Source organism: Alligator mississippiensis, chromosome 7 (genome assembly GCF_030867095.1).
Source record: "Alligator mississippiensis isolate rAllMis1 chromosome 7, rAllMis1, whole genome shotgun sequence".
In the NCBI taxonomy this organism is placed as follows: Eukaryota; Metazoa; Chordata; order Crocodylia; family Alligatoridae; genus Alligator; species Alligator mississippiensis.
This window is the reverse complement of record NC_081830.1, coordinates 705,170-718,007: the sequence shown is the minus strand read 5'-3', so window position 1 is coordinate 718,007 and position 12,838 is coordinate 705,170. Positions and strand designations below refer to the sequence as shown.

The 12,838-nt window shown below is 57.0% G+C and overlaps 2 protein-coding genes across 2 annotated transcripts; one reads left to right on the top strand and one right to left on the bottom strand.

Moving 5' to 3' along the window:
* Positions 1-116: 116 nt before the first annotated feature.
* Positions 117-2,684, top strand: LOC106737297 (claudin-9). The gene has a single exon (XM_006274690.4). The coding sequence runs from the start codon at positions 1,435-1,437 to the stop codon at positions 2,083-2,085; it is 651 nt and encodes a 216-aa protein (XP_006274752.1). The 5' UTR covers positions 117-1,434; the 3' UTR covers positions 2,086-2,684.
* Positions 2,685-4,161: 1,477 nt separating this feature from the next.
* On the bottom strand, positions 4,162-8,367 carry CLDN6 (claudin 6). The gene is made up of 2 exons (XM_006274689.4): positions 8,294-8,367; positions 4,162-6,451 (listed from the first exon to the last, which is right to left on the bottom strand). The coding sequence occupies exon 2, from the start codon at positions 6,438-6,440 to the stop codon at positions 5,799-5,801; it is 642 nt and encodes a 213-aa protein (XP_006274751.1). The 5' UTR covers positions 6,441-6,451; positions 8,294-8,367; the 3' UTR covers positions 4,162-5,798.
* Between the last annotated feature and the right edge of the window lie 4,471 nt (positions 8,368-12,838).

The window sequence follows — 12,838 nt, the reverse complement described above, 5'->3', positions numbered from 1 at the left end:
CCCACTGCGCACTCACCAGCTGCCCCTGGTGCCCCGTCACCATGGCGACCCCCGCGCCCGCCCTGCGTCCCACCCACTCACCTGTGGGCCTGTATATATAACCCCCCTCCCCCTCCCTGCCGCACAGCCTGGCGCTGGCCGAGCTGCAGGCCACGGACCTGGGCTCCCGCCACGGCGCAGCCCTCCGACTCCCAGATCTCTTGTCCCTGGGACCCGGTTCTGATTGGACCTGTCTCCTGGGCCAGGGTCTTGGCCCTTTCTGATTGGACCCATTTCCCTGACCCGGCTGGTTCTGGAAGGACGGTCTCCTGGGCCAGGGTTTCAACCGGCTCCGATTGGACCTGTCTCCTGGACTCGTAGCACAGCTAGTTCTGATTGGACCCATTTTCCTGACTCGCCTGGGTCTGGAAGGCTACATCTCGGCTTCAGCCTTTACCTGTTCTGATTGGACCTGTCTCCTGGACCCACCTGGTTCTGAAAAGACCCATCTTCTGGGCCTAGGTCTTGGCCGGTTCTGACTGGACCCATTTTCCAGAGCCACCACCCAGCTGGTTCTGATTGGACCTTTCTCTTGGACCCACTCACTGACTGGTTCTGATAGGATCCGTCTCCTGGACCCACCTGGTTCTGTATGGGCCCACCTTGGCCGGGTCTGATCCGACAAGATTCCTGGACCCAGTTCTAGAAGATCCTGGATTTGTCTCTTGGCTGGTTCTGATTGGACCCCTCTCCCAGGCCATCTGCCGGTCTCTTCTGATTGGACCCTTCTCCTGAACTGGTAGCCCAGCCGGTTCCAATTGGACCCATCTCCTGGCCCCACCAGGGTCCCGGTAAGGCACCACCCCCTCCCACCAGGCCCCACCTCTGTGGCTTCATCCGACCCCTCCTGACCCCACCCAGAACTGCCCCCCAGACCAACCCCCACCCCAGACTCAGCTGCTCCCAGTGGGCCTGGCCAGCCCCACGTGGGCTCCATCTGTCTCTCTGCCTACGGAGCTCTGGAGAAGACCCCTGGCAAGGACTCTTCCATTGGTCGTGTTGGTCATCTGTCCATTCAACCCAAAGTCCATCCATCCACCCACTCCAACTGGTGTCTCTCCAAAGGTCTTCAGCGTCCCGGCAAGGACTCATACATTGGTCGTGTTGGTCATCCATCCACCTATCCACCCACCCACTCAACTGGTGTCTCTCCAAAGATCTCCAACATCCCAGCAAGGACTCTTCCATTGGTCTCATTGGTCATCCATCCACCCATCCAACTGGTGTCTCTCCACAGAAGACCTCCAGCATCCCAGCAAAGACTCTTCCTTGGTCCTATTGGTCTTCCATCTGCCCAACCCAACATCCATCCCTGCCTCGTGTCTCCGTGAAGACTTCCAGCTCCCCAACAAAAACTCTCCCATTGGTTGATTGGCCACCTCCTGTCCCCCAGTGATGGCATCGGCAGGGCTGGAGCTCTTGGCCATGAGCTTGGCCATCCTTGGCTGGCTGGGAGCCATCATTGCCTGTGCCCTGCCCATGTGGAAGGTGACGGCCTTCATCGGCAACAACATTGTGGTGGCCCAGATCATCTGGGAGGGGCTGTGGATGAACTGCATTGTGCAGAGCACGGGGCAGATGCAGTGCAAGGTTTACGACTCCATGCTGGCACTGCCCCAGGACCTCCAGGCCGCTCGTGCCCTCATGGTGGTGTCTGTGCTCCTGGCTGTGGCTGCCCTCCTAATTGGCATCATGGGGGCCCAGTGTACCAACTGCGTGGAGGATGAGGTCTACAAGGCCCGGGTGATCATCGTGGCAGGCGCCCTCTTCGTCACCTCAGGCCTCCTCTGCCTCATCCCGGCCTGTTGGTCAGCCAACTCTATCATCCAGGACTTCTACAACCCCCTCGTGGCTGATGCGCTGAAGCGGGAGCTGGGCGCTGCCCTCTATCTGGGCTGGGCGGCCGCCGCCCTCCTGATCCTGGGTGGGGCGCTGCTGTGCTGCTCCTGCCCCCCGCGCCGTGAGCGGTACCCACCCCGCCTGGGCTACAGTGGCCCCAGCCGGTCAGGGGCCAGCGGTGGGGGGGATAAGAGGGACTATGTGTGAGGGCCGGGGTAGGGGGTGAAGGGGAAGGGGCAGGATGGGGAAGGAGTGGAGAGGATGGATGGATGGATGGATGGATGGATGGATGGGTGAGTGAGCGAGCAAGCGAGTGTAAAAGAAAAAGGATGGAGTGTGGATGGATGGAGGGATGAGTCCTGGGATGTATGGATGGATGTCTATGGGGATGGATGGATGGACAGATGGAGAGGTGCCTATGGAAATGGATGAAGGGATGGATGGAGGGATGGACAAATAGATGGGGGGATGTGCAGATGAATAGATGGAAGGAGGCAGGGAGGTATGTCCATGGGGATGGATGGATGGATGGATGGATGGATGGATGGATGGATGGAGGAGTGAAGGAGAGACTGACCAGATGGACAGATGTTTGGGTGGATGGACAGAGGGAAGGCGGATCGGTGAGTGAGCAGCAAAAAGAACGTGTGGATGGGCGTGTGGGTGGGCGGCCAAATGAACGAGCGAGTGGAGAAATGGCTGCCTGGATGAGGAGACCTGGGGGTGAGTTGATGGAGACACAAGGGGGTCAGTGAACGCATGAGAAGAGGGAGGGATGGATGGAGGGATGGATCAGTGAGTGGAGCAATGGATGGATGGATGAGTGAGCATGTGAGTGGAGGAGAGCAGAGGGATGCCTGGTGGGTGGATTCATCACTGAGAGGGCTGATGGATGGATGGATGGATGGATGGATTGGGGGACTGGACGAGTGAAGCAAAGCCTGGCAGCTCTGGGGTCTAAGTGGAGGACACATCAGATGGACAAGTGTGGGCGAAAGGCGGAGGGAGCAGCCTGGCCAGGGTTGGAACCGAGCGAGCGAGAGAAGAGAAAGGAGTGTAGGGAGGGGAGGAGACCCTGACCCCACTGCCTCGGCCAGGCCTGTGTTTGCCCAGCGTGTAATGATTAATCCCAGGCCCAAGGGACAATTCCTCCCCCAAGGCCCACAGAGTGGGGGAGGCAGGGCTGGGGGGCACAGACCAGGGTCCCAGGGGGTGGAGCCTAGGGGTAGGGGGCAGGGTTGATATGGGGGGCAGGGGGCTGCTGTATGGTACAGATAAAGCCAAGTGTGTGTGAACCTCATGGCACCTGCTTTCCTGTCTTTTTGGGTGATGGGGGAGGCACCAAGGGGTGGGACTTGTGGGAGTGAATGGGAAATACAGGGAACAAAGGCAAATGGCTTGAGAGTGGGTATGGCCTGTGACATGCTAGATGGCATGTCAGGCATGGCTGGGGTGGGAGTGAGTGGGGCTTGAGCATGGGGAGGGCTTGGATAGCTAAGTGTATGTGACTGGAAAAAGGGTGGGGCTTCCAATGAAGTGACATCACTTGGCAGGCTGCCAGCACAGGAAGGGGACTGGGTGGGGGCATGGCTTGTAATAAGATAGGGTTTGGGGGTGGGTGTAGCTTAGGAGCAGGAGAGGGGCTTCAGACTTCTCCATCTCTGCATCAGCTTATTTGCTTCCCCCTCCTCAGGAAGATGCAACCTGTTCTGGGGTGGAACAGCTGTGTACAACAGCTGCCAAGAGTTCGGCTTTCATCAAGATGCAGCCCGCTCTGGGGTGGGCGGAAGTATATAACACCATATAGTGATGTTACACTTACCGCCGAGATGCAACCAGCTCTCGGGTGGGGCTCCAGGCCTACAGCAACACATAACAGCTGCCAAAACAGCTCAGGTCATGCTGGGATGTAGCCGGCTCTGGGGTGAAGCTCCTGGAATACAGCCACACATAACAAACACCAGGGAAGAGCTTCGGTCTCCCCAAGCTGTGGCAAGCTCTGGGTGGCCAAGAACCAGCTGCATATAAGCAGCCCAGAGAGGGGCTTTGCGCCAAAATGCAGCTAGCTCGGGGGTGGGGGGGGGGAGAAGAGAGACAGCAGGGGGCAATGGCTACCCACAACAGCTGAGCTCTTGCGTCGCACCACAATACAGCTAACTCTGGGGTGGGGGGCAGTTGGGTAAAGCCAATGGCCATGTTGACCGCTGGCACACAAGGACAATGGCAGCACCCAGAAATGCGCCCACTTCTGAGGCAGGACAAGCAGGCACCCGAGACCATTGCTACGTACAAAAGGAACTACTCAAGCTCGTTTATTAGTCACACACATAAAAAACCAACATAATACCCAGGAGGCCCTAAGGCTCAAGAGGCAGCATCAGGCAGTGGTTAGTTCAGGTGGGGGGCAGGTAACAAGACAGGATCAAACTTGACATCCTCTTCGTCATCCCAGAAGTCAGCAGTTGGCTTGGCCCTGGATTGGAGGGGCCATCCCAACCTCTACCAGGACTGGCCAGCTGGAGAGGAGTACTGGGGGCTGGAGACCCTCTTCGTTCTGTTGACTCAAAGACATTGGGGAGGGGAGGCAAGAGAGTCAACTGGAGACCCTCTTTGGCTCTACACAGCATTTTTCAGACATTCTCATGGGGGAGGAAGGGTGAGGGGTCTCCGCAACCCCAAGTTGGGTTGAGGTTTCTTTGGACCAATCAGCTCCCTGCATTATGAGATGACCAGGATTGGCCTTCTCTTCTCCATCATCTTCAACCAGTCAATGGTTTTTTTCGACATCCAAAATGGAGGCAACGGCAGCAAGTGGAGACCCCACCTTCCCATCCAAGTTGGGATGACATTTGGGGCACATAAAGAAGCAGGTAGACATACTCTACTGGAGACCCCCTTCTGCATCATGAACCATGATTGGCTGGTGGGACCAGAACCGGTTGGGCTGAGGCCTGGTCCAAAAAAAGTCACCTTCATGGATGGCAAGAAGGCCAGGATTGGTGGATTTTTTTAACTGTTTGGCACTGAATGGCATCTGTAGACATCTTGATGGAAGAAACCAGAGACTAAGGCCTCATGGGCATTCCCGAACCCTGGATTGGTTTGAAATGTGGCCCAATGAGGTGGAAGGAGACAAGATGAGGAGATCCAGTTCCTGTCTCAACGATGAGAAGCCATTTTGGTGCTCTGGGTGAAGGACGCTGGCCTGGAGATGACCTTTGCAGCTGACAGGAGGCTTCAGAGGATGTTTCTTGGGAGGGAGGATGATCGGAAGTGGAGGTGCCACCTTCCAGCTTTGACATCATGGTGACCCCAACCTGGCTGGCCAATGTCATAGGGTGGAAGAAAACCATCATGGAAGCATAGACAAGCTATCACTGGTTGGGAGGAGGGGGCATAGGAAGGGAAGACCCTCTCCACCCTCCAATTGGTTGACTTGAGGGACACAATCACCACTGGGGAGGACAAGGAGAGTCTTCTGTTTCTTGGACATCTATGGAGGTGGGAATGGGAGGTGCCTCCTTCCAACTCTGACATCAGGGTGACCCCAGTGTGGTTGGCCAACGTCACCTAGCAGGGGTTTCTGGTTGGGTCCTCTGCTATCCTGTGTCGTTGGCCACACTGGCATCCCAGTGTGGTTGGATGATCAATGTCACCCAAGAGGGGGCTCCTATTGGGCCCTCTTCTACTCTCCACTGTTAGCTAACCATGTTGGGGTGCCAATGTGGTTGGTCAACATCACCTGGTAGGGGGTTCTGGTTGGATCTTCTACCCTCTGCCATTGGCCGACCACGTTTGGGAGGGAATGGGGGGGGAAGGGATAGGTCATCAGGATCTGGGAGGTTGAAGGAGACACCTCTGGCACCCATCTTGCTTCTGATCCCGGAGCAGATGGGTCGACATAGAGGACAGCGGTGCCTTCAGACGTAGTTCTTGCTGGGGTAATCACTACGAGGGTGGGAGGCAGCAGCCGTGTAGTGGGCGCTGTAGGTCCGGTCCGCCTTGGGGCAGGAGCAGCAGAGGAGTCCACCCCCCAGGCCCAGGAGCCCGGCAGCCGCCCAGCCCACATAGAGGGCAGCGCCCAGCTCCCGCTTCTGCGCATCCGTCACCAGGGGGTTGTAGAAGTCCCGGATGATGGCGTGGGCCGACCAGCACACGGGCACCAGGCAGAGGAGCCCAGCGAAGGCAAAGAGGGCACCTGAGCCCACGGCCACCCGGGCCTTGCTAGCCTCATCCTCCACGCAGGTGGTGCAGCGGGCCCCCACAATGCCCACAAGTAGGGCGCCAGCCGCCACCAGCACCGAGACCACCATGAGGGCACGGGCGGCCTGGAGGTCCTGGGGCAGGGCCAGCATGGAGTCGTAGACCTTGCACTGCATCTGCCCCGTGCTCTGCACAATGCAGTTCATCCACAGCCCCTCCCAGATGATCTGGGCCACCACAATGTTGTTGCCCACGAAGGCTGTCACCTTCCACATGGGCAGGGCACAGGCCAGTGCCGCCCCTACCCAGCCCAGCACGGCCAATGCCAGGCCCAGGATCTGCATCCCTGCTGATGCCATCCTCCAGCTGCCTGTGGAAGGAGAGGAAAGGGGCCACAGGTGGCATCAGGGGGTAGATCTCCCAATGCTGGTGACCATCTGCTTGGCTCAGCGGGATCATGCACCTAACCCTATTGGACTAGCCTCCGTTGTCCACCCAACCCAACAAGACCCGCCTCCGTAATCCACCCAACCCGACAGGACCCGCCTCCGTAATCCACCTAGCCTAATGCATCCATCCACCCCACCTCTATTGTCCACCCAGCCCCCTGCCACCATCTGCTCAGCCCAACTAGGCCCACCATCATTCATCCAGCCCTAACAGACCCAACTCTATAGCTCCCCCAGCCTGACCCCACCCACCTGGACCTGCCTCCATTGTCCACCCAACCCAACTGCATCTGCCTTCACTGTCCACCCAACCCACCACCACTGGCCGCTGAACCCTACTGGACCTGCCTGCACAGCCCATGCAGCCTGACCCCACCCACTCTGACCCGCCTCAGTCATCCATCCAACTTAGCTGCCCAACCCTACAGACCCCGCCTCCATCCCCGCCCAACTCAGCCCACCTCCAGCATCCACCCCAGCCTGATCCACCCTGCCACCATGACCAACCCCACACTCACCTGTCCAAACCAGCCCTGTCTCCATCCTCCACCCAATCCAACCCTGCCGTCATCCCACCTACCTCAACTGGACACACCTCCACTGCCCAACCAGATCAGCCCAACCCAACCCCCCCCCCCCCCCCCATCATCCAACCCCACCCCCTCCTTCACCTCCAACCCGCCCAGTGCCCTAGGTCTTCCCCACCCCAATTCTGAAGGGAGGGGGCCAGGTGTTGGGAGCCCGGACCCTGGGTTCTCTGAGGGCAGGTGGGGGGAGTAGGGGGTTTAGGAGCCCAGACCCTGGGCTTTCTGGGCAGGGGACAGGGGTAGGGTTAGGGGCAGGGGTATAATTAGGGTTAAGCTCTCCAACACCTGGGTTCCCTGGGGTGGGAGGATCCAGGAGCCTGGACTCTCTGGGGTGAGGGGTGGGGACAGGGGGCACTGGGTTCCTTCCATGAGCCTCTAAGGGTTAATCTCAGCCCTGGGCAGGTGGAAGCCAAGCCCCCCCCCCTCCTCCTCCTCTCCATCCTCCCCCCTCCCTTGGCAGCCTCCCAGCGGGACCAGTCACCTCCCCCAGTGCCTCCCAGTACCAGCCCAGCCCCCTCCCCCAGCCCCTTTGTCAGCGGGTTTCTCCGAAACTCGCCCCCCCGCCCCTCCCCTCCCCCTTCCCGCGGGCAGTTTCGGGGGAGGGGCGGCCAGAGCCCCTCCCCCCCACGGGCCCCTTTGTCCGGAGCCCGAGGCCATGTGACCCGCCCTGAGCGCAGGACCCCGGCCCCTGACCCCAGCCCAGTCCCCTCCAGGGTGCCCAAGCGGGAGCCGCCCCCAACTCCCACCGGAGGAAGCCCAGGCTCCCGGGGCACCCCGATCGCCCCCCACCCGAGAACCCAGGTGGTCGAGAACTTAAGCCTAATTATGCCCCTCTCCCTACTCGTGACTCTAGCCCTCCGGAGAACCCGGGCGGGCGGCCGGTTTCCCAGGACCCCCGCTCGACCCGCGCCCCTAAAAACCCGCCCGTCCGAGAGCCTAACCCCAATTGTATCCCTGCCCCCGAGCCCTGTCCTTGTCCCCCCCCCAGGACCCCCTGACCTCCCCCAGGAATCCAGGCGTCCGAGAGCCTAACCCTAAGTGCATCCCTGCCCCCGCCCCCCCCCGGACCCAGGCGGCCGGGCTCCCAGGACTCCCCTGACCTCCCCCAGAACCCGGGCGTCCGAGAGCCTAACCCTAAGTGCATCCCGGCCCCAGGCGGCCGAGTCCAGCCCGTACCTCACTCCGGCTCCACCAGGTCTCACCCCCGCGCGCAGTAACCCCCCCGCGCCCACCCCGGGGGTATTTATACCCGCCCCGCCCCCGTGACGCCACCCAGGTGGGTCTCGAGCCCCTCCCCCGAGCTAGGGCTTCTTGGCACCTGCCTAGGCAGAGCCAGGAGCCCCCACCCCGCCCTGCCAGGTGGGCGCGGGGGCGCCCCGGCTCCAGCCTCGCGTCCCGCAAGCCGGGCCAACGGGGCAGCGCCGCCTAGCGGCCACAGGTGGAACCGGCAGCCCCGGTGTGGCTTGGGGCTGGCAGGGTCTGTACTGGCGGGACTGGGAGGCTGGTCCCGGCCTGTGTGGGACCAGGACAGCCCCTGGGAGGGCTCAGCCTGGTCTGGGCGGAAAACCCAGCGATTTGGTCCGTGCGAGCCATTTTGAGGCCAAAAATGAGGGGTTTTGACTAATTGGGGCCTCAATCAAAGGCTTCTGGGGGGAGGGAATTGGCTCTTGGGGGTCTGATCCACTCGGGTTTGGGGCAAAAAGAGGGAAACTGGCTTTTTTGGGGACCAGTTGGGGCATGGGGTGAAACTGGGGGAAATAGACACAATTTTGGACCCAAATTGATCTAAATTGGCCCACTTCCCCCATTTTCACTCCCAAGTGGCTCAAATTGCACCCAGAGTGGCTGATTTCTTCATTGTTACCCCAAAATGGACCAAAAGAGTCTCAAATTGCTCAATTTCCCCCATTTTCAACCCAAATGGCTCATATTGGACCCAAGTTGGCCCATTTCCCCCATTATCACCCCAAAATGGCTCAAGTACATTGCTCAATTTCCCCATTTCCACTCCAATTCCAGCAGTTTTCAGACAAAAATGGGGAAATTCACCAATTTAAGTCCAATTCGAGCCATTTGGGGGTGAAATAAGGAAACTGCTGTCATTCAACTCAGATTCCCCAATTTGGGGGCTAAAATGGAGAAACTGGCAAATTTTATTTAAACTAGAGCATTTGGGGGCAAAAATGGGAAAACAGCCAATTTAGTACCAATTTGGGTCATTTTTGGATGATAATAGGGAAACTGCTCTAATTTGGACTCAAATTGGCCAGTTTGGGGGCTAAACGAGGAAATCTTCCAGTTTGGGTCAAATTTGAGCCACTTGGGGTAAAAATGGGGAATTCGGACAATTATTTTTAGACTGGAACACTTTGGGGGCAAAAACAGGGAAAAGCAGCCAATGTGGTTCCAATTTGAGTAATTTTAGGGTGAAATGGGGAAAAAGGGGCGAATTTGTGTTGAATTAGATCAACTGTGGGGCAAAAGAGAAGCAATTTGGTCATTTTCAGATCATCTTCGGTCATAAAGGTGGGAAGTATTTGAATTGGGCCCAAAATGGCCAAACTCCTGATTTTCTTCATTTTACCCCAAATAGTTCAAATTGGATCCACATCCAGCCCCAGTTGGGGCCAAAATATGGAAAGAATTGGCCAATTTTCATCCATTTCTGAGCTATTTGTGGGCAAAAAGGAAGAAATCGGCCAGTTTGGGTCCAGATTAAGCCATTTTGGGGCAATGGGAAAAACTGGCCAGTTTGGGGGCCAAAAGGTGGGAAATTAGCTAATCTCGATCCAGTCTAAAGAATTTGGAGTAAAAAATGGGGACATTGGCTAAAATGGCTCGAATTCCAACCCTTTCCCCTTTTAGGCCTTGAACTAGACTGAAACAGGCCAGTTTTGACCCAAAATTGTTCTAATTTGACACACATGGGCCAATCTCCCCCATTTTGGCCCCAAGAATGCCTCAAAAATGAACCTAGAACTGGCCAATTCTGGTTCACTTCTGAGCATTTTGGGGGCCAAAATAGAGAAAATGGGTCAATTTGGGTCTAATTCAACCCATATTGGGGGCAAATGGAGAGATCTGGCCTCTTGCAGTCTCTCTTGAGCTTTCTGGAGGCAAAAAGTGCAAAATAGACTCTTTTGGGTCTATTTTTAGCCATCTAGGGAAAAAAACCAAAGAAATTGGCCAATTTGGGGCCAATTCGAGCAGGTTTGGGGGCAAAAATGGGCCATTTGGGAGCAAAAGTGAGGGATTTGGCCCATCTGAATCCATCATGAGCCATTTTGGGGCCAAAAGAATGAGGAAATTAGCCCCTTTCCCTGGTTTTCCTTCCCCAGGTTTTGCTTGCTTCCCCACTCTGGTCCCAGCCAATCATTAACAAGACCTCATTAACCCGGTTACAAACTCCTGCAAGAGCGTTTCAGGCTGGACGTAAGGAAGAATTTCTTCCCTGTCCAAGCCCCGCGGTCTGGGGCAGCCTGCCATCGGGGGTGGTGCAAGCACCGGCTCTGAACGCCTTCAAGAGAAATGTGCATGCTTATCTCGCCGGGATCCCGTGACCCCAGCGGAGTTCCTGGCCCCGGGGCGGGGGCGGGACTCCATGATCCTCCGGGCTCCCTCCCCACCCGAATGTCTATGAAATCTATGAAACCCGTGACCCCAGGTGACCTGCACACATATATCTGTACTCGCATACACACGCACCCATAGGTATCCATGTGTGTCTGCACACATGTTCACACATGTACCTATAGGAACCCCCTGTTCTCGTATGTACGCACATACTCACGTTTCTGTGTGCATTTGCACACATGCATATCTGTACTCACATGTTCCTATGTGTACACACATACCCATAGGTACCCATGTGTGCCTGTACTCATGTACATGCATACTTGTGTTTCAACGTGCACCTGCACACATGTATATCTGTATTTATGTGTTCCCACATGTACACACATACCCTGAGGTACCCATGTGTCTGTAAACATGTTTGCACACATATCCATAGGACCCCATTTGCACCTATACGCATATGTACACACGTACTCATGTTTCCATGTGCCCCTGCACACATGTACATGTGTACTTAAGTGCGCACACATACCAATAGGTATCCATGTGTGCCTGTACACGTGTTTGCACATGTACCCATATAACCCTATAGGCTGGGGAACACCCTTCTTGTCAACGTGGTGACAGAAGGGGATCTTGGAGTCATTGTTGACTCTAGGATGAACATGAGCCAGCAATGCGAGGAAGCTAACCGCACCTACAGATGCAGCTCAAGCAGGTCCAGGGAGGTGATCCTCCCACTCTATGCGACGCTGGTCAGGCCGCAGTTGGAGTACTGCGAGGCGCCGCACTTTGGGAGGGATGTGGCTAACCTTGAGAGGGTCCAGAGGAGGCCACCCGCACGGTCAGGGGACAGCAGGGCAGGCCCTACAAGGAGAGGCGACGGGACCTGAACCTCTTCAGCCTCCGCAAGAGAAGGCTGAGAGGGGATCTGGTGGCCATCTACAAACTCACCAGCGGGAATTGGGGGAGGCTCTGTTCCCCCAGCTCCTCCCGGGGTTACTAGGACTAACGGGCACAAGTTAGAGAGCAGGTTCAGGCTGGACATCAGGAGACATGACTTTACGGTGAGGGCTGCCAGGCTCTGGACTGGGCTCCCAAGGGAGGCGGTGCTCTCCCCTGCCTCGGGGGTCTTCCAGAGGAGGCTGGACAGATATTTGGATGGGGTGATATGACCCTGGCACCCGTTCCTGCCCGGGGCAGGGGGTCAGACCTGATGATCCGTTTAGGTCCCTCCCGACCCTAAGCACTATACTATGACCCCATGCGCACCTATACTCATATGTATACATGTACTCATATTTCTGTGTGCACCTGCACACATGTATATTTGTGTTTATGAGTTCTCATGTGTATGCCATAGGCACCCATGGGTGTCTGTACATGTGTTTGCACACGTGCCTGTAGAAAGTCACATGTGCCTGTACTCATAGAATCAGAGACCGTGTGGGCTGGAAGGGAGCTCAGGAGGTCACATCTAGTGCAACCCCTGCTCCAAGCGGGACCAGCCCCAACTCCATCATCCCAGCCAAGGCTTCATCCACCCTTGAAGGTCTTCAACACCGCCAAGGACGGAGATCCCATAATCCCTCTTGGCAGCCCATTCCAGCACTTTCCCACCTTCCTTGTCAGAGAGTTTTTCCTAATATCCAACCTCAACTTGCTTTGCTGCAGCCTGAGCCCATTGCTCCTTGTCCTGTCATCTGGCACTACAGGTCACGTGTACAAGCGCCTACTGAGAACAGTCCAGCTCCATCCCCTTTGCAACCACCCTGCAGGCCGCTATTCAGTTCCACCCCCCCCCTCGGTCTTCTCTTCTGCAGCCTCAATGCACCCATTTCCCTCAGCATCTCCTCACACATCATGTCCCCCAGCTCCCCAATGATTTTTGCTGGACTCTCCCTAGTGCTTTCTGCAGTGGGGCCCACAGCTGGACCCAGCACTCCAGATGTGGCCTCCCCAGTGCTGAATAGAGGGGGAGAATCTCTGACCTCCACCTCCTGGCAATAATTAGCCCTGCTCGTTAGCAACCAGGATACCCTATTGGCTTCTATCCAGCTTCTTGCCCCTGTGTCCCAGCACACGGGATTGTCCTGTCCTAAGTCCAAAAATACAGTTGCTAACAGACATATTTGGAGTATACGT